The sequence below is a fragment of the Oryzias latipes genome, chromosome 20, assembly GCF_002234675.1.
Source record: "Oryzias latipes chromosome 20, ASM223467v1".
Lineage (NCBI taxonomy): Eukaryota > Metazoa > Chordata > Actinopteri > Beloniformes > Adrianichthyidae > Oryzias > Oryzias latipes.
Window position 1 is genome coordinate 1,320,426 of NC_019878.2, and position 22,164 is coordinate 1,342,589.

General features: G+C 44.6%; 1 protein-coding gene and 1 long non-coding RNA gene across 3 annotated transcripts in view; one reads left to right on the top strand and one right to left on the bottom strand.

The window, feature by feature from the left end:
- The first annotated feature begins 853 nt into the window (after nt 1-853).
- arhgef4 (Rho guanine nucleotide exchange factor 4) overlaps nt 854-22,164 on the top strand; it is a 43,732-nt gene continuing 22,421 nt past the window's right edge. Inside the window, exons 1-2 of one of the 2 annotated variants that reach the window (XM_023950085.1) lie at nt 854-1,401; nt 19,281-19,423. In XM_023950085.1, coding sequence (XP_023805853.1) covers nt 1,161-1,401; nt 19,281-19,423 — 384 coding nt within the window. In that variant the 5' untranslated portion in view covers nt 854-1,160. Of the gene's footprint in view, nt 1,402-14,623; nt 14,643-19,280; nt 19,424-22,164 lie in introns of those variants that run through there. The other variant, XM_023950086.1, reaches the window with a different exon arrangement.
- Nucleotides 9,741-10,833, bottom strand: LOC110014883. Its single transcript, XR_002289896.2, has 2 exons — nt 10,619-10,833; nt 9,741-10,331 (listed from the first exon to the last, which is right to left on the bottom strand). It is a non-coding gene; the product is annotated as an uncharacterized LOC110014883 (long non-coding RNA).

Consider the following 22,164-nt stretch of genomic DNA (forward strand, 5'->3'; position numbering starts at 1 on the left):
CACACACAGGACCAAAGACACACACAGGACCAGAGACACACACAGAACCACAGACACACACAGAACATCACACACCAAGCAGAAATGAACTTATTGCTGAAAATGATGTCAGGCGTTCAGCTCTAAGAAAATGATAAAAGAGCAAAGAACACAGAATAATTTGATTTATTTTTTCTAATTATTAATATTTCCTGGCTTTGTTTGTTCATATTTGAATGATTTTGACAGAATATATTTGTTATTCTGGATTAATATTCCTGTCTGTTTTTATTCACATCTATTTTTAAAAAGTTAAAGTTAAGTTAAAGATTTAAAGCTTTAAAGTTTAGCTTTAGTGTGTTCAATAAATGTTTATCTTGTTTGGCTGCAACCTAAAGTGTGTTTTGGATTTAGGCCCCCCTGCAACTGAGTTTGCCCCCCCCTGTAATACGCGTCTAGAAAATTCATGCATATTTTTGTGTAAAATGAGCAAATAAAAATAGGGCACACAAAAGGATGTTGTCAAAATGTGTGTGTATGGGGCTAGGAGGTTTTTAGTAAACAAGTCCTGTGGCGCCCTTCATTCCACTTAGTACCCTCACAGACCCTCCTGGTGGGTTCTAACGTTTAACCCCCCCATCATGAGCGACCCCAACCCCCCACCCCATCATGAGCGACCCTTCAACATCCGGCAGAACTCTGAGAATCGGTTCTGTTCAGGATGGAGAACCGGATCCATGACGTCATGAGCGCTTTAAGAAAACAGTCTTGTGGAGGCATGAGCGCTCGCGCATGCGCCTTGCGAGGGTTCACGAAGGATCGCGAAGCCAGCCTGTGGAGGCGGGCCAGCGGCGCGCTCGAACCCCTCCCTGCACGGCCCCTGATGACGTCAGACAGAGGAGGGGAGGTGACGTGAGGAGGAGGTGAAGCCCTCCGTCCATTTGCAGGGAGACAGACCGCAGGGAGGGGCCATCCCGAGGAGGAAGATGGAGGAGAGGAGCGCCGCTGCAGCTCTGCTCTGAGCGGGGAGGGGGACACGCCAGGCCGCCCGCTGCAGCTCCGCCTGCAGGCCTCCTCCTCCTCCGCTGTCCGTCCGTCCGCGCTCCCACCACAGACCTCCTCCTGCTCCGTCGTCTCCGCTCGCCCCCCCGCGCCCCGTCTCTGCGGAGTGCAGTACGGGGATGCGGACCCAGCAGGGCTCCGAGGGGGGCGTGCCGCTGCCCGGGGGCAGCTGCGGCAGCTCCGGCAGCTCCGGCCTGTCTCCGGGCTCCGACTCGGACAGAGAGAGCTGGAGGGGCGGCGGGAGGCTGGACCACCGGGGGCCCGACGGAGGCGGATGCATGGCTGGAGGCAGCCTGGGGGGCACTTTGAGGGGCGTCCTGTCTCGGTACTGGAGCTTGGAGAGTCTGCACTCCACCACAGGTGAGCCCCCGTGCACGCGGCGCCTCATCTGCAGAACATGACGGGTCACGTGACATGATGAACAGAAGGTCCGCGCGAGGAGGACCTGGAGGTGCGAGATTCCTGCAGAGGAGCACCTGCTGGTCTCCTGTGGGGGTCCCATATAGGCCTCGGCGGGGGGGGGGGGGGGGGGGGGGCGGGGGGGGGGCCCCCCCCCCCCCTTACCTCCTGCTCCCCCCGTCAGTCAGCCTGTGATGCGTGAAGCAGCAGCAGCGTTTAGAAAGAGGTCCAGACAAAGCGCAGACAGTCTGGTCACTGACAGCAGCAAGCTGGCACCAACAGGCACCCCCCACACAGACCCCCCCCCCCCTGCCACACAGACACAGACAGAGCTTCATCTGCTGGTCTGCAGACCTGTAGACTGACACACAAGTGCTTCAAAAAGCTTCAAGATCACATCAATGTTCGAGTCGGCTATATTTCACCTGACAAAAGCTGGAAATTCTTCATCACCAGATAAAGACAATAAGACAAAAGTGTAGATTTGTGTTGGTTTGTAAATTCTCAGCAGAGGTGTGGATGCAGCGTTCAGGTTCTGGAGGAGGGGTTTAGTGCTTTCTCTGAATGACTGCTGGCACAGGAGGATTGGAATAAAGGTCCAGATGGGATCCAACATGGTCCTGTGACTAAAGGTAGTAAGGAGTTTATTACTGTTCCAGGAAGTGGTTAATGTTTCTAGTTGTGCTTCATTCTGACCTCAGACAGAACCTTTCCTTTAAAGTCTCATTGTGACCCTTCGCCCCTCATTTTCCAAACAGGAAGTCCCCTCTGGTCCCTTCAGAGAAATAAGCCGCGGTGCTCAGGCATTCTATTGGTCAGAACAACCATTCCTGCTTTTTTTTTGAGGGGGGGGTCTTTTAATTATTTTCTTAACACTAGAAGTCCCAAGGAGCAGCCATTGGACTTCTCTACCTATAAAGCCCACAGGGCAGCCGATTGCTGGAAGACTTGTAGCTAACATGCTAAATCAGCTGCTCTTCTTATGTAAATATGGTGGTTATTGGTGCACCATAGGGGGGGGGGGGGGGGGGGGGGCTGCTAAATCACTTCAGTGAAACTTGTTTTGCATCTTAGGGAGAGATCAACACACATGGGTTTATTCCTTCACTAAGATTTATTTATGACAAATGTACAAAAAATACATTTTTACACATATTTTCAAAAATTACAACATTTTAGTGAGTACATTTCGTACTCACCGTAACAAAGCTCCGTCCCCTCCCCGCAAACGCGAAGCTACGAGTCTTGCTGCTCTGCTCAGAGTCACGGTTAGCTCGCATGCAGCGGGTGACCGGTCCTGTTCATGCTCCAAAACCTCCTCTGGACCAACACACCTTCTATGCATGATGTGAACCGGCGCAGCAGTGACCCACGATCGGAATAAAGTGTTTAGAACAGGGGTGTCAAACTCATTTTGGTTCGGGGCCACATTCAACCCGTCTGATCTCAACTGGGCCGGACCAGTACCGCAAAGGCAAAACAACAGCTTTATTCTTGTTTTCTTACCTAATTGGAAAACATGCCTCAACCAACATGGTAGCCTAATCATTTCTTATTACACATTCATTCACAGAGGCCAATGGATCTGAAATAAAATTGATTTCACTTTAAAAAATGTTGGTTTATTCAATTTTATACAGACTGAATATTTTAATTCTGACACTGAAGCGATCCTGATAATAAATTCAAGAGGGGCTACAGAAAAAAATGAAACATCTTCCTAAAATGTAAACGTCCAAACGATGACAAAATTACACTAAATTAAACTTGCAAACATTTGTGAACATAAGAGTTTGGAGTTAACCTCCATTCTCTCCTGAAACTTCACCAGACCATCAATATCAGGATTCAAATCAGAAACACATTAACTGTCATTCAAGTGTGCAAAACACAATGAAATGTCCATTATTATTATTCATTATTATCATTCATTATTATAAGAATCTATTCCTGGTTTCTGCCTGAATTTTGTGGCAACACCTGCCTTCTTCCTGACCTTTGATGGAGCGCCATCAGTGACCAAAATTACATAATGTGACCAGTTCACTCCAACATCGTCCAGCACAGTAACTAGAGAGCTGACTATGTCATCAGTTGTTGTTGTGTCCATCAACTCTAGAAACTCCACTGTGACGTCTCTTCATCACCTCTAATAAATATGCACAGCTGTATGTATCTGTGATGTTGGTGCTTTCATCATTAGTGACTGAAAATACAATAAATGACTGGATTCCTTCATATGGCTGCCCATGTTTCCTCAGAGATGTTGAATCTGATCGTAATTCTTGACAGACTCAGGTTTAAGGTCGACTGCTTTTTGGGAACAAGACTTCTGCAGCCTTCAGCATTTTTCAATAAGTTCCCCATCAGAAAATGGATTGGATGTTTGCTCCAACATGTCTGCAATAAGGTAGCTAGCTTTCACTGCTCCATCACTGACGTCACGCTGCAGTAAATCCAGATGGTTATTCATCGGTCCAGCTAATAGTTGTTAAATCTTTTTTTTTTCTTAACTGCAAATGGTGAAACTTTTCTTTGTGGACAGTCTCATAGTGGTGCTGAATGTTATATTCTTGGAGAACCTTTTGATGACATACCAAGCTTGCAGGTTTGCATTCAGCTCCATGAACAAATAAAACGCTTTCCATTTTCCTGGAAAGCTCAGGACTTCACTTCAACCTTTTTTTTCTTTTTGACAACATTTTGGTCATTAGGGTGTCAGTGATGAAGCTCACAGGGAACCAAACTACTGCCTACCCAGACACAGAGCTGTTAGGTTTTGTTTTTGGCACATGCAGAGTTATGTTGTTTCACCTGTTTAGCTTTTCCTTTGCTCCCCCTAATGGCGGAATTGCGCATTTCGGTTATTTCTTTAAAAAATCATAACTCGCCACAGGAATGGACTAGAAACTTGTTTTCTTTTTTAAACATCCTTATGATTTTTACTCTTCTTGTGTGGGCCGGACTAAACCACCTGGCGGGCCGGATACGGCCCGCGGGCCGTATGTTTGACACCCCTGGTTTAGAAGCACCAGGATTGGATCAACAATCCGCATCATCCAGCTATCTCCATTGGAAAGAAATGTTGATCCGAACAAGTCTGATCGGGTTAAAATTTCTGAACGGCATGTTCACATGACACATTTTTATCCTTATCAGGCGTTGATTCAGATGACTTTGGTCCATGTAAACGCTGCTATTGATGCCTAACCTGACACATGGCTCATTTTCCAGGGCTTGGTGTAGAACAGGGGTGGGCAAACCACGGCCCACGGGCTGGAACCGGCCCGCCTCCATCTTTGGTCCGGCCCACAGAGACCCATGTTTGTTTTTTGTTTTTTTAATCTGGCCACACGATCAAGAACTGACATTTTCTTCCCTCCTTCTGCAGTCTGTGCTCCAACCTGAGACCCTCTAAAATCTGTCAAACAGAACAGAAGACAGTCTTCCCTTTCTACGTCACAGGTCATTTTTCCCGGTTTAGCTCATTCTTTTAGAGCGACCATGCTGCCTTTTTTTTAAACAGTGCTCCCTGTTCTGTGTCCTGATTGGCTGGAGACCCTGTCAATCAATCTCCTCAGTCCGTGCCGTGTGTCCTGTAAACGCGGAGCTCTTAAGATCAGAAATCTGTGATCGATCAGATCTTTGTCTTCATTCTAAGATCCTGGACCTAATTTCTATTAGGGTTTGAGAATTTAAACCAGAGAAAAGGAGAAAATGTTCATGTCTGTGTGAGAAAAGTGTATTTAGGCAGGGAGGAGTTTTACTGCCATAAACGTCTGGAATCAGACTCCGTGGATTTCACCGATCATGGTTATTTTTAGAACGTAACTCCTGCAATCTGTTCTGGTGAAAAGGTTACGCAGAAATATGCGTAACTGCAGCAGAAGACATAGAAATGTGCTTTATTCATAATTACTGGATGAGAAACAGACGTGCAGGACACAGCTGCACAAAACGTGAGACGACGTGAGGAGCTCAAAGTCTCTGCGGAATTATGACGGGAGATGACGGATTATTCATTGTTTTTTTTGTTTTCTAATGTGTCAGCATATTTGTCCTGAATTTTTGTCTTTGAAAATCATAGAGTGTTATTTGGTCATTGTTTTATTTCATAAATACTGTTATTTATTTTATTAAAAGGATCATGAATGAACGAAACTTTATTCAGGCAGCACTTTATAACTACTTGAAGGTACCAAAGAGCTTCACAATAGAAAAATGATCTAAAACGGGAAAAAAAGTTTAAAACTAAAAACTGTAGAATATTGTGTTTTGGAATCTAATTTTCAATCCAAATGTTTTCATCTAAATTCCATGTTATTTCATTTTCACTCCACGCATCTGCTCCTGGTCCGGCCTGGCCCCCCAGTTAAAATAATTGCCCCCCCCCTGGTATAGGATGTTGTTGCCGAAGCAATTGTTTTATTCGTGCCGTCTTTGCACCCACATGAGTTAACCAACCCTCTTGCAAGCTACATCAGGAAGTGCATTTGTCTCTCCTGCCTCCCGGTGCATGCTGGGTACAGCACATGTGCATTTACTGCTGCCATATCAATCACGTTATAGAACACCACGACATGTTACTGTATTGAGATGAACAACGGTCATTTCAAAACAGTCAAGTAGCAGCCCTCTGTCCCTCATACAAACAAGCAACTACCCCCACCCCACACCCCCCTGCACATTCCTCAGGTGATGGCACATTTACAAATGAAATGATGCTAATTTTAGTCAACATGCTAGCCAGCTAGCATCTTCTTAACTCAAAGTGTTAAACATGTTTTTTCATGATATTTAAATAATATCTTGGGGTCTAGTTCACGAGTGAGGGAAGACCGGAGCGTGAGACCAACTGGCAGGTCTGAGCGGCGTCCGTAGTTATGCGGTCGCTGTATCGGTCCGTTGTGGTGGAGAGAGATCTGAGCCAAAACCCAAAGTTCTCAATTTACCGGTCGATCTTCATTCCAATACTCACCTATGGTCATGTGAGTTCTGGGTCATGACCCAAAGAACCAGGTCCAGAATACAAGCGGCTGGTATGAGCTTCTGCCGTAGGGTGGCTGGACGCTCCCTTAGAGATAGGATGGAGAGCTCAGAGTAGAACCGCTTCTCCTCCACATCAAAAGGAGCAGGTTGAGGTGGCTCGGACATCTAGTCCAGATGCCCCCTGGACGCCTCCCTGGGGAGGTGTTCTGGGCATGTCCCACTCGGTAGAGGCCCCGGGGAAGACCCAGGACACCCTGGAAAGACTACGTCTGTCGGCTGGCCTGAGAACGCCTCGGGGTCCCCCCCCCAGAGGAGCTGGAGGAAGTGGCTGGGTGAGGGAAGTCTGGGCATCTCTGCTTAGACTACTGCCCCAGATGGATGGATGGATGGATGGATTTCTGCAGTAAGTTATTCAAGTTATAAACTGACCAATCAGATTGCTCAATAAAAGTAGTTTCCATAGCCCACTTTCAGTGGAAGGGGTGTGGTCTTCATAACTTGCTTACTCCTGATTGGAGAAAGTGGTTGCTATAGAAATGTAGACTCAGACCGCCTCTGACCAATCACTGCTTACTAACGATGTCTGGTTCCAACATACTGATGGTCGTATTCCAGAAAAACGGCGACTGAACTGACATCATTTAGTTGGAACCGGAAGAAAGTTCTTTTTTTGTGGGTGACGGCACACTCACTCACTCCAGTTCTCTTACGCATATTTACAGTCAATGGTTGGAAGCTAAAGAAAATCCAGGAACGATTAGAAATACTACTGTGATCAGATAACTAATAATTACCAGCTGGGAGCACCCTCTAGCCACTGATTGGTCTCCATGACACAGAGCAGAGCATTAGCTGAGCAAATAACTAAATTTTCTAGTTTTATTTCTATGACTGAGTGACGACAACTCAGATTCCCATAAAGTGAGGACAGTAAGCTAGCAACAACAGTCCTAGCAGGAGACATCAGAGCCACAAAGTGGATCAAGAGGAACTGATGAAAAAGGATGTTTCCAGGACGGAGATCTGATTGTTTTCTGGTGTTTTGAGAAAATAGAAAGAGAGAGGAATGAACGATTCCTGAACGTCTGTAGTTTGCCTGAGTTAGGCCAAGATGTGGCCTGATCAAATGCTGTTGATTATGCATCCTTCATGCTTCCATGCCCTTTAGAGGACAGCTATCATTGGTTTTCTGATACTCATTGGCGTAGTATCTTGAACTAATGTTTATATGTTGATTTATTTTGCTTTTTCAGTGGATTTGTGGCATGGATGCTACCACCGGGCTTTTTTCTGTGTCATAGGAAGAAAGTTAACAAACGTTCAAACAGCGAATATGTGTTAATGTTGATTTAACACCATCAGTTCTTATCTGAAACTAAACAGGAACCCTGTCTCTGTGTGTCTGCTGCACTGCACTGTTCAACAAACCACAACAAGGAATCCATTAAAAAAAAGATTTTGTGGTTCGTGGTGGAAAATTTGGAGATTTTACCTGTTGCTATACTAGTAATAATAATAATAGAATAGAATGATCAGTGCTGTTCCAGACGCTTAAAGCGCTTACATGTGTCCATCATCATTGATGTGATGGTAACTAACGATGTGGGCAGAAGGACAGAGGTCGCGCCTACGGCCCCTCTGACCATCACCAGGACATTCATACACCAGTGGAGCCACACTGGAGGCAGGGAGGGGGAAGTGTCTTGCTCAAGGACACAATGACAGCTGGCTGGGGGGAGCGGGGATTGAATTGCCAACCCATCGATCAATGGACGACCTGCTCAACCGCCTCAGTGCATGACATACAGGGATTCTTGTTCCTAAAGCTACATTCACACCAGACGCTTGTGACCCGTTCAACAACGTCCTATATGCGATTTCATGAACACGTATTCAGACTGTGCTGTTCACACCGGACCAGCACTGGACAAGCAGGCAGCAGCAGGGAGGGGCTTCTTCTTCTTCTTCTGTTTTCTTTCTACTAGTGTCTTTCCGCCACCTACAGTTGGAAGAGGCTTGGTAAAAATGTTGCAGCAGTGCAAACTGGTGAATCTTGCTCCAGGCTTTTCGTTCAATATATGAATCACTTGGTTTCACAGAGTTCAGGCCGAACACAAACCACAATTATTCATTTCTCCTTCATGATCAATTTTCTAACAGTTGGCACCAGTGCCTGACCGGTCAAAGTTCAGCTGTTTGAACTTTTGTTGAACGTTTTTTCATTGAATGCCTGGTTTGTACGTTGAGCCTGAAATGCGGATTTAAAAACGTGCATAGCGACACATGAACTCGAGGTTACATTAAGCTTTGAAAGCGGATGCTTGAACGCCAGTTGCCGCGGCCGGTGTGTATGTAGCTTTAGGGTCTTCTCAGGACACATTTGTTCTGCACCGTGTAGATACAGTAGCACAACAGGGGGGTTGAATTCTCACAAGGCTGTACTTACGCATGATTTTGTAGAGCTGACTTGGTTATTTATTGTAAAAAAAAGAGTCAGTCATGATAAAAGCTGCAGTGGTTGTCCCGGTCAAAATTATACAAATATCAAACTTCAAGAACGACTGACTGTGCTATTGGCCTGCATGGTCGGTGAATCTTCTCAAAAGTAGGTCAGGTTGGTCCATGCATGCCTCAGTGGGTTTAAGGCGGCGTGTGCACCCACCGCATTTGGTATGACTGGGACTTGACAGTGAGGTGACTCTGCCTTTGCCGTCTTGTGCTGTTTGTATTCTATGCTTTATTATAGTGCACATTAAATACAGTTGTTGACAGAGACAAGGTCAGGTTAGATATATAGTATTGTCATACATTTTTGTTTTCCAAAAGTTCCCTTGTAATAGTTCTGTGCTTTTTGTGCAGGGGGGGCTTTGATAGCTTCATCCCAAACATTGGCAGCTCTTTTTTACATGTTTTCTGACTCACTGTTTTTACAGGAATAGGTGCAAAGGTTTTTTTCTTTAAGTTAAAATTTTTATTGTTTTTTGCAAATCTACATGGACGACAGGATTGTTCGAGTCACCTTTCTATGGCAAGTCTTTGAAAAATGTACACCTTGTTGTTGACCTTTGGGCAAATGCCCTCAGGGGTTGCCACAGCCAATCAGCTTTCACTGATCTTGCACATTTGGTCTTGTATTTTATCCAGGATGGAGACCAGTACAGGAGGACCCAGACATGGGCTCCCTTGTGGGTACATTGTTGGGCGGTAGAATGAAGGGTTTTGCCCAAGGACCCACACTGGAGGAAGCTCATTGCGCCCCCTGGAAAACAAAACCCCTTTTTCCCCACACACCAGTCCTACATGCAGCCAACTGAGTCATTACATCTTGTTTATTTAATTCACTGTTTTGCTCCATAGTTTGTCGGAAGTGCAAGCACTGGGTGGGTTGGATGCCCCTTTAAGTAATGCGGAGGACATGTTAAAAGTTGTCTCATGGCTGTTGCACAGGTTAGCATCCTTTCTACCCACCTGAGCTTGAACAAAATCTGCTATGAAGATGGATTTCGGTTTGCTCCATCCACATGAACAGTCCTCTACTACTGCTGAAAGCTGAGCTCTGAAAACATCTGAACAACTGATTTAAAAAGAGTCCTTGATGTCAAGTCCTCAGAAGTCTCTTATTTTGGTCATGAAAAGCATTTTTCAAGCCAGCATTAAAGCTCACTCCATTATCACCGCACATTCAGTCTCCATGCATGCAGGGAAGGCAATGATGGGAGGAGGGTAGGATGCCTGCAGAAATCCATCAATCAAAGCTTGAAGCAGGGCCCTGTTGTTATTGTGACGTGATTCAGCTCTTTTCGGTACTGCTGTGGAGCTGAGCGAAGGTCCCACACACAGTTCTCGCAGTGACGTCTGAGCGCTGTCGGACAGTCTGAGCGTACATCAACAGCAGTTTCCACCTGTTGACAGTTAACACATGCAATTTGATGTCTCTGCAAACAAATACTGGATAGGAAAATGATGTGATAAGACGTATTTTTCCCAGCGCCTGAAGAAAAACTCTGTTGTCATGTTGTGAATAAGCTGGACCCAAATGCAGACAGGGGTAAGGTTAGAAGATGAGCAGTTTAGTGAAAGAAGAAATGTGGATGGCAGATCTTCAGGAGAGGCAACTGGCAGTAGATCTAGAGATGTTCTTTGATGGTGTAGAAGGGTTGAATCCAGAAGGAATAGGACGAGGATTGACTTAGCTTGGCTTTTGGAGATTGGCTTGGCTTGGCTTCAACCCGCAGAGATCGGTGGTTTCTTCCATAGAGAAAAACAGACGAACCGACAATGGCTGGAGGGTGCGATGGACTAATAAAGGCCCTCTAATTGGATGCAGAACAGGTGCGAGTGACTAGAAGCTCAGGCAGGTGTGCGAGCTTGACACCTGACAGACACTAGAGTGTGTAAGTGTGTGTGTGCATGGGTGAATGGGACTGTGACTGTAAAGCGCTTTGGGCCTTGAAGAAGGTAGAAAAGCGCTATACAAGTATACGTCATTTCCCTTTTACTCTGTATTCTGTATTGATGATGTACCAGTCCCTCCTTGGACCAAACGCTGGAATCATTGGACAATTTCTCTGTGCTTCAACACAAACCTTGAAGGAGAACTAAACTGTTTGCCTCTGATTTCATCGAGACGATTTGCAAACTGTCGAATCAAACAGTTTGATGTTTGCGTTTGTTGTGCTTCATGACGCTTAACAATAGCACAATTAGAGATGCCCTCACATTAGCCCATTGAACCATGGGAGATGTAGTGCAAAAACTGGTGCTGATGCAGTATAGACTCTCATCTTTAAGCTTCGTTATTTTATGCACTATTTACACGGTCTGACACCGGAACCAGAGGGAAGCCACACCGCCAAACACGACCTTTGGCTGTTACTTTTGTTGGAACTGAGGAACTTTAGGAGCAATGTCGGCTTTAGGAAGTTAACCACTTCTGATTCGTTAGATTGATAACACATGTAATTAAGCCACCAAGAATGATTGGTGTAGACAGTTTAAGGGGCAGGGTTTTTTCTGAAATAAGAGCTGTTCAAAGCAAAATCGTGGTGGAGTCCTTCTTATCAAAGTGTTTTGAATAAGAATTAAATAATCACAAAGAAAAGTATTTTATGATCTCCTATTTTCCTAAATACTCAGTGTGAAACCGGGACCTGTTCAGATGAACACAGAGCTGATATCCTGGCAGGGGTAAATTATTTTTGGACCAGGTAGGTCTAGAAACACCCACAGCACACAGGAACATCTCTCACAGCTGCTGACTGTATAAGAGAATTGGAACGCGTATTCCTGACGTCATCTACAGAAAATGGTTTACTTTAGGCTCCAACCAAATTAAGTCTGTTCAGTCGCCATTTTGTCCCGCTACGGGTGCCGCCATGTTGGAGCCAGACGAGGTCTGTAAGCAGTGATTGGTCAGAGTCGGTCCGAGTCATTGTTTCTATAGCAACCAATCTCACCTATCAGGAGTGAGCTTGTTGGAAGTCCACACCCCTTCCACTGAAAGTGGGCTTGGGAGAAACTGTAGGGTCCAACGTGCACACCATACTTTTGTCTTATTGGCCAGTTTATAAAAAATGAATAAATTGAAGTAAAATAAAACTATTGTGAAAAAACTGGCATTATCCAGAACATGTTTAAGTCCTACTCCAATCATATTTGGATTTACTCTAAATGTGTTCCCAGTCGTCTCTTCATTTAGTTATGCCGTTTTTTTGGCAAAATCAAAAGAAATACAGTTTTAATCTTCAGATTATTTTATGCATATCCTCCATCATGAGTAAAATGCTACAAGAACATGTTAAAAACAAAAACATCATTTACATTGGACTGGATCTTATGACAAAGATGGAATGGTAATTCTGAACCAATAGACTGACTGAGTGATAGCTGTTTATTTCTCTATAGAAGTCGATGGTAATACAAGGGGGGAGGGGTGACTCAGTCCAGTTCTCATATACAGTCAACTGTCACAGTGCATTGGTGAAGCATGGCCACTGGTTGAAAATCTAGTCATTTATCCTCTTCAGTTCAGTCAGAAAAGGTATTTTCAATCAAACGCCTTTAAACATAAATGCTGTTCATGTTTTGAGTGCAGTGGTCCTCACTATGTTGCTGTTTAGCTTTTGTGTTGTTGGTTTCATTGATTCTAAATGATTTTTTTCATTGCGCTCTGCTTCCTGATGGCCGTAGACCATTTTCCATCATTCTGCTCAATCTGCTGTATCTCTTGTACTGAATATGTTCATTTTGCCAAATTAGACTTATTTGTACTGATTTTCTATGAAGGTTTGAACTTTGGGAGTTTAGACAAGAGAAAAAGTGTAAACATGTTCATGTCTGTCTGAGAAAAGCGGGTAAAGTGTGTAGTGAGGAGTTTTACTGTCCTACAACATCTTTAACTTGTAAGAGCTCCTTCAGGGCCACAGGGCTGTTAGAGCCAATCACAGCTTCTTTTGGGTAAAAAATGGAGACACCCTGGACAGGTTCCCCGTCTGTTGCAGGGCCACAGAGCCATACTCACTCACATGCACACATAGGGATGATTTACAGTCACCCAGTAACCTATTTAGCTTGTTTCTGGACTGGGGGAGGAAGCCAAAGTCCTGGGAAAACCTATAGGCACAGGGAGAGCATGCAAACCCCACACAGACAGGTACCAGCCGGGATTCAAACCAGGGCCTTCTTGCTGTGAGGTGGGCGTGCTTACCACCACACCACTGCACAACCCTGCTCTGAATGCATCAGCTGTCAAAATTGTTTCCAATTACTGGGTTTAAATAGGTATTAAGAGACTTTTTTGTGATAAAATTTAAAAAATAATATTTTTCCAAAATAAAATAGTCAAAGTCTTTATTTAAGTGTGAAGGAACTTTCATGTCAGAGTAATTCCGTCCACCTTTGGATATTTTCACGTCACTGTTTTAGATACTTTCCTGGTATCGTTTTCATTCTAAAGCTCTTTTTACTGTAAGACTTGACCTTTGTCTCTTGGTTTGTTTCCCTTTCGGCTTTTCCCATCAGGGGTCGCCACAGCGAACGAGTCGCATGGTAAACTTGGCAATGTTTTACGCCGGATGCCCTTCCTGACGCAACCCTCTCAAAGCAACCGGGCTTGGGACCGGCACAGAGGCAGAGAGGGGAACAGGGAGCAGCCCGGATTCGAGCCTGGGTTTCACGGACGGAAGGCGCCGCAAACCAGCACGAGCTAAATCGGCTCCCACCTTTGTCTCTTGGTTATAATAGAAAAAGACATGATAGAAAACAATCATTTTAACAATCATGTAGCAGATAGAGACAAAATATACAAAATAACAAACACTTTTGTTCTTCGGTAAAGGTGAAGAACCGTTTTTCTTTCAGTGATCATCTTTTGATTTTCTCATTGCGTTCCCAGTGGTCTTTTCATTTTGATGATGCAGTTTTGAGGTCCAATCAAAAAACGGTTTCTGCAGAGCGGCAGGACCTCAGTAGAAATTTTACTCTGAATTGTGGGCAGAGCTGTTGGCGAGGAGTCCATCTGCGCTCATTTCCCATCATCCATCAGTTTAAAAGCTCTCTTTCTAGCTTACACTCCTCACACCCCCAAGCTAGCATTAGCGGTGCAACAAAGATGGCAGCAACATCGTAGCTATCTAGCTGTACCGTTTAGATCCAGATTCCAGCTCAGACCAGGAAAACAAAGGATTCATGACCGTTTGCAGGTGGATGATCAGAATGGAGCAGAGCAGGAAGACTTTGACTGATGCAGAGCAACTTCAGGCTTTTTCAAACTGGATCTTTTCATCTGCTCCTGATTTACAATGATTCAAATAAAGACATTCTCAGAAATGGAATTGTATACTTAATATTCTTTATACTTGTCCACCATCAGGAGAAAAATGCTACAAGAACCTGTTTAAAAAAAAACATTTTCATTGGAGTGGGTGTTTAAATTCACCTCATCCAACTCTATTTGTCCGATTTTATTATTTCTAGCTAGAGTTACTGTTGTTAACTGTTGGAAGTGATGACATTTTTCTCCTTCAACTGTTCTGGAATACATCACATCCTGACCTCGAGGGCCGTGTGCAACATGCTTGTAATCAACCTGCCATTGAAGCTTCCTGTAGGCTGAACACACCTGATCCAGGTAACCAGCAGCAGATAAGACCAGAGAAAAACCAGCAGGTGACCGGCCCAAGAGGCCTGGAGTCTGTAGCCTTCAATCTATATGGGTATGTAGTTTTTATACTCTCTCACATCATTGGAGGAGTCCATGTTGTAGTTCATGAGAATGTACACACTCATATAGGAATTCATGGGAATCTACCAGAAAGTATGGGGTGGGGTGGGGGGGGGGGGGACTCAGCCTGCAGAGCTTAAAACAAAAGATTAGAGTTTCATGAAGATGATGTCTAAAACCTGCTGTGTGCTTCCTCTATGCACACACAGGCTCTTTGCTTGCTTTGGGTGCTGCTGGTGTTCAGCTGTGGCTCAGGCGGAAATCCCACGCTATAGAGCCAGACTAACAGTGTGTGCTGTTCTCAAACACTCAGCTCTCACAGGTAGTCATTTAGGACACCAGACCAGCTGTGTCACTGAGAGGTTCGATCCCAGCTGTGGTCAGAAGGCACTTCCTGTTTATGGGCTGCCCCTGTCGTCTTTCCCTGAATATCTAAGGTAGCAGTGGAGATGTGCTTTGGTTTTGTGTGGGTCTTTTCCTGCAATAACTCATATTTCAGGGAAATATACGGCTTTAGACATTGACATTAGTTATAAGCACTCTGCAGTGTTTTTAACGAGAGAGCCAGCAACCAGTTTACAATCTTTGGACTTTCAGATCAGCAGCACCTAAACCAGTGACACTTGTGTTTCCCCAACCTAAAGCACTAGTTTCTGCTGGCTTCTGTTGCATTGCTGAAGTATTTCAATTGGCTGGCCACATCTAAAAACAGAAAGACTTGAGAATGCTTGGCATGCCAGATAAAAGCTGCTGTCTTTAGCCTCCTTAAAGGTTTGGCCCTCCTTATCTGCTGAGGAGTCAGTGCTGTTTCTGTGTCACCGATTGTGGCTGCCGTTGCTCTGGTTATGCACAATTGGTTTTTAAATAAACAGAAACTGCTCATGCAGATGATGCGTCTCCATGAAGTGAAAGCTTCCTCGTTCAAAAGTTGCAGTTGTTCTTTTGAAAACCCCTTTGCTCTAATACACAGTGTAGACATTAACCCTTGTGCAATCCTGGACACTTTAACGTTGGGAGTTGGGTCATCTAGACCCACTAGACAGTGCTCTGAACCTTTTTTCTTCAATGATTTGTGATCTTTACTGGTGTCCATGGATTACATGAAATCTTTCCACCTTTATCCACCTTTGTCATGGTAGGGAGAACACGTCAATGGAAGGGGGGGGTCACCTAAGATAGCACAAGGGATACAGTGAATGGGTAGAGGTGCTCTAGAAAAGGGGAGGAGCTTCCCCTGTTGCCCACTGGACAGATAATTCCGTCACACCTACAGTGGAACAGGAACCCAGACCAGAGACTATTGCCCTCATGCCACACATCTAGACTGAGCCTTCTGAGACCAGCGCCACGACACTCAAAGGGATCCAGCTCTAATCACATTTTCCTAGTTACACTCAGTGCCCTGGGTGGCAGCATACACACTATTTATTAGTTTATTATCCACGATAAAGTGAAAGAAAAGGAGGAAATGATTAAAGTACATTTATAGTTTCTGTAGAAGCTCCAATCAAAACATACTTCTTCTTTGCCTCTGCTGATGGGTGACTTCTTCTCCATGGAAAGTGTCTGGATGACATAAGAAAGCCTGATTGTTGCTCGCTGCATCGTGGACATGTCCCTCCACTTAGCTGTCAAAATGTGCCTTGTTGCTCTTGAAATGCATGAACACTTTTTGCTCCAGTGCTTGTTGGGCTCTAGGCCATTTCTGTTTGAAGTGATTATCTTCTAGGCAGCAGTGGATACAGTTTATTTTTGCCCAGACTGAGATGAGGCTGTTGTATTTGTCCATGTCACTTACTTCCCTTTAGTTTGAGGATGTGTAACAGGGGCCATGGCCACCAACTGATCTCAGAGGGTTAAATAGAGTTTCTGGCTGTATTTTACAGATTACACCTACTATGACTCCCACTCCAGGGAGTCATTTAAAAAAAAGGCAAATTGATGAGAGTTTCAGTCACAGTCATATTAGTCCTTTCAGACAAACTAGAGAAGATCCAGAAGAAGCTGACAGGAGGAAACGCTACAGTCAGTTTACAGTTTATTCACTAGTGGGACCAACGGCAAAAGAAACGCTGGTGTACAGACATGAAACGTGAAAACATCTGGACAAGTGTTGGACTTGATCTTAGCAGCGTCTGTCTTTTGGGTTAGATAGCATCATTTCAAGATTTTTGTCAAATTGTGCCTTTATTTGGTCAGAAAAGGATCTTTCAGTGAAATAACCTGATCTCATTTAGGTAAGTGGCAATCTCACTCCCCCCCTCAGATGTGGAAAGTGCAAAAGTGTAGTTTTTCTTGTCCTTGTAATTCTCATACTTCACAATTGTGTATTTTTAGTCCAGGTTTTCAGAAGAGCTGTCTGCTTTTTCTTTGTTCCCTTTCCTTCATCCCAGCGTCTGACCTGGATTTGTCATCGTGTAACAAACAGGGAGAGTTCCAGAGTCTTTGTTTGATTGGTTGTACTGTGTTGGTGCGACGGATCTCAGATATTTTCCATTGTGAGGCATCAGTGCCCCGGGCTCTTAGGGCAAAGCCACATCTCTGCATGAAAGCATCCAAAACAACATGACCTCCATTACGGGACCTCGTTCTCTCCATCGCTGGATATTCTGCCCTGCAGGCAGTTTTCTGTTTTATTCCACAACCTCCTCCAGTTCAGATGGATGTGACCCAGTTTCATCACAACGCACCGCTAAAAGTTACAGGAAAGAGCAAAGTCTTCGCCTTTTGTTTGTGTTCTAAGAAATTCAGAAACAAATGGAGTTTCGATACTGAGGTGAGCGCCGCGACCTGCGCCATGCACATCCTGAAACTAGAAACCGTGCACGCACGCACATGTACACAAATGCATTCACTCATTCACATGCACACGCTTACAAAAACACACGTGTGTTCTGCACAAACACACTTGAATGATGTCCAATCTCATCACTGGCTGGGTTAACCTACATTCAGGGCTCAGGAGGATTAAATACTCTTGACTGACCAAACTCACCGCTGAGCTTTGGGTGGTGATGTCACTCAGAGTGTTTCGAAAGTTAGTTACATTCAGCTAAAAGGACAAATGCTTGGATCACGTGACTCGTGCTGGACATGTTTAAGTATGGAGAGAAATTAGAAATGTATTTCCTTCAGTGGTTGTAGCAGGGCTTAAAAAAACTTTAAAGGAAAATAAAAATTATTTGAGAATATGACGTTCACTTTTAAACTAAAGCTAATATATATGTTAAAAGTATATTATTCTCAGAGACACCGAATTGATACAAAATGCGTGACAGGAACGACCAGTAGGAGGCACTGGTTTTTTTCTTCCGGAAAAATCAGAGGCAGTCAGACTGAGAGAGTCACGGGAAGAATGGCGGCCCATCTCGGTGGTCAACGCCCCGAAGTAAGTAGCCTCTATGTTTAACACTAACATCTACTGTCTTCATGTATTGATTGAGTCATTGTCTGGATACGTTTAGAAGGGAAGGCTGATAGGAAAATTCTAATGACCGAGCATTCCACTGGTATTTAAACGCAGCACTTACGGACGAATCTGTGAGACGTGAAAAGAGTCTCACGGTAGATCCGTGCGTAACTTTGGCTTCGTGTGTGCGTAACAAGGGATTCGTGCGTGTTTTTTAAAGACGTGTGTGTGTAAGTAGTTTCAAGCTGTTGTAATCTTAATTTGTGCATACGTAAATTGCATTTTGTATTTTCTTCATTTTATATTTTTTTAACCTATACACAAAACGTATTATGTGAGTAACAAATCACGCACAAATCCAAATTGTTGCACAAATCCTAATTTACGCACAAATCAAGAATTACGCACGCACAAATCCGACTGAGTCTAATTTCTCTCCATGTTTAAGCCTCATCATACATTCAGCTTTGCAAACCAAAACGTCTTCATAGAAAAGCTTTTAGACAAAGATCTCCTTTCTTCCTGTTTCCGTGGTTTTGGCAGTTTTTCTGCTGAATCTTTAGCTGATAACAGGAAAAGTTTGAATCATCCACCGGACTCCACGCGGTCCAATCAGATTCTCTTTGCAGGAAACTGTTTGAGGCTTTCCTGTAGGAGTGGGAAGACTCCTGGTGAGGTGCGACGCCCGGAGTAGTTTGAGCTCGCCAGCCAGGTCGCCACAACCTGGGAGATGTGATAAAAACAAGACATTTGATGGAACCAAAGTGGGGAAGATACAGTCTGTACTGGTTGAATGACGAGGACTTGCTGCTGGTTGATGATAGTTGGGGGAGGGGTTATCCTTGAATGGGAAGAGAGCCACACCCACTCTCCAGGTAAAGGAGGTAACCTCTGCTCCCAGGTTCAGTTCCCGCTCTGCCCCTCCCATGTCCACAGGAGGAGCTAGCCTTCATTAATTCTATGTGGCATGAAAAATCAAACCTTCTACCTGAATCAATGACATCGGCTCCTGAGGTCATTGGGGCGATGCATGGTTGGTTTCATTTTGAGCAGATCCAATCACCAAATTTCAACATAGAACAAACATAGAACAGTAAATCTGCCTCTGCCCCACTTCCATTTGCAAACTCCAGCAATAGAAAGGCATCAGGTCTGTGTGCATCACTGACAAAGAGTCAGCGAAGCAACCCGAACAGACCCCCCCTCTGTCCCCTGTCTCAGCTGCAGTGCTTCCTGATGGAGCATCGGACAAAGCCGGCGATGAGCTGGGCAGCGAAGATGATCTGTACGAAGACTTCCGGGGTTCTGGACATCGCTTCGGACATCCAGGAGGAGGTGGAGGGGAGCAGCTGGCCATAAACGAGGTAAAGTCAACACCTGCAGAATCCCAAAGTTCTGTCAAAGCATGCTCGCTTTAGAAGAGTCTGGAAATATCTCATTCGAAATTCAAACACAATGGGTATTTAAGTTTGTTGTTGGCAGTGGGCGTGGTCACCTGCTGTGGAAATCCCAACAGGTTTCTTCATGAACTAATGCCTCCAGGAGACACGCCCCCATCTGCAGTGACTGCTGGAGGGGGCGTCTCCAGTTGGGACACGCATGAGTGAAAATATTAGGAACACTTAGAAACAGAAACGCATCTGAACATTGAGTCTTTGTGTCTCATTTTGGAGAAAAGTAAAGAGCAGCAGTGAATGCTGTAGACAGACAACTCTAACTTTTTTACTAGAAGGCACATTTTAAGATGTGTATTCCTACTTGGAATGTGTTTTTGCTGCATTTTGTTGTACTTTGCATGACCCAAATGAGACCAACACAACTTTAATCGCCTCTCTTGACCTCAGTCTGTAAGTGTTTACTCTGTTTCTGGACATGACGGTTGAGGAGTCTTTGGTGGTGATAAAACATGACTGTTGGAATGTGTGAGGAGCGGTCGTAGGGGATCACAGTCCCACAGCCGCTTTGTCATGAACACGCCTCAGATAGCAGCTCAGAGGTTCTGCTGGGTCTCACGGCACACACAGCAGAAACTCTGACTGCTTCATTCATTCCACGTTTGTCATCCATACATTATTCCCAGCATCAGACGTCTGTCTGCAGGAGCAAACCAGCTTCCACAGCAGCCAGAGGAGGAGATTACAGCTTCAGCAGATCCACCAGAGAAAAGCTCCTTCCTGCTTCAGGAAATATTGCATTTGTTTCCTTTTTTATGCTTCAGTAAAAAAAAAAAGCTTTTGCTTTTTAAACAAATTGGTTGTTTGTTTGGAATATTGTGACCCAGACTTTACTAATGTGGAGTTTAACATTAACATGAAAATAATTCCTCCTCAGTGACATGAAAAGGACATAAAATGGAGAAAATGCCAGCAGTTCAAGTGGCAGAACATTGAATGGGTTCACTAGAACATGAGATAAGTGCAGATGCTAACACACTGTAGGCCAAATGTATTACTTTTAGTGATCTAAATGCTCTTGATGATTAAAAACAAAAGCATTCTAAAATTAGCACAGAAGTCTAAAGCTACAAACATCAGTCTTGGTGAACTGCCCTTCACGTTGATAAATGTGTCCAGCAGACGTCTTTCTTTGTGGTGACCTGGTTGTCAGCTGCTCTGGGCAGATGTGAGCGGACAGTAGGGTGGAAAATCCATGTGGATGTTGAGAAGAGGTCAATGCAAAGAGGGGAACCTCACAGATCTGCACTGATAGGAAATATGGGGCTCATAAAGAGGAGTTCAGCATCCCCACTTACAGAAAAGTCCTGTTTATGTAGTTTGTAGTTTATGGATGCAGTTCCTGCCTGAAGCTAAATGTGCACAAAAGAAACCCAGCTGTTGAAGAATGCATTCACAAAAGCTAGTTTTATCTGGCTAAAATGACAGTTTTACCAAAAACAACAAGCAAAATGCCGTAAAAGTAGGAACAGGGTGACTGAGTCATCCTATTTCTGTAGATCAGCAGTCAAACTGGAAAGAGCTTGTCCTACGCTGCCCCCTGGTGGCTCTCTGGGGTAATTGTGTCCCAATGCTTGCTGTCATTTTGTGAGGCACATGCATTTGCAGATGTGAAGCTTCTACTAATGTTTGATGGAGAGTTCGGTATAGAATAGCACCAAGGCTTCTTCTTTCAAAGAGAGAAAGAACAAAAAAATAAAATCAGCTCAGCAGAGAGGAGGTCTGCAGGATGCTTTAGCTCAGATCTGCACCATCTGGACAGAATCAGCGGTTCTTCAGCTGAAGTTCAGGTGTTTCACTGCTGAACGGACAAACTGAAGCCAAGAGATCCTTAAGGAAGCATGTGACTTTTCTAAACAGTCAGGCCAATTTGAGCCCCCTGTGATCTAGTAAATTCTCCCACTTAAGAATCATGGAGGGTCTGACATTTTCATCTTATGTCCACTGTGAGAGACATCATCTAAAACTATCTGGAAATCCCATTGGATGGTTTTTAAAATTATTTATTGGTCTGCTACTGCTACAAATAAGTATTTGAACCCCGTCTATCAGCTAGAATTCTGACCCTCAGAGACCTGTTAGTCCACCTTTAAATAGTCCACCTCCACTCCACTTATTCTCCTAAATCAGAAGCACCTGTTTGAGGTGGTTAGCTGGATAAAGACACCTGTCCACCCCATACAACCAGTAAGACTCCAACTACTAACATGGTCCAGACCAAAGAGCTGTCCAAAGACACCAGAGACCAAACTGTAGACCTTCACAAAGCCGGAAAGGCCTACGGGGCAATTACCAAGCAGCTTGGTGAAAAAAGATCCACTGTTGGAGCAATTCTTAGAGAATGGAAGAAGCTAAACATGACTGTCAATCTCCCTGAACTGGGGCTCCATGCAAGATCTCACCTGGTGGGGTCTCAATGGTCCTAAGAAAGGTGAGGACTCAGCCCAAAACTACATGGGAGGAGCTGGTCAGTGACCTGAAAGGACCACCGTTTCCATGGTTACTGTTGGTAATCCACTAAGACGACATGGTTTGAAATCATGCATGACTCAGAAGGTTCTTCTGCTTAAACCATCACGTCCAGACCCGTCTGACGCCAATGACCATTTGGACGATCCAGAGGAATCATGGGAGAAAGTCATGTGGTCAGA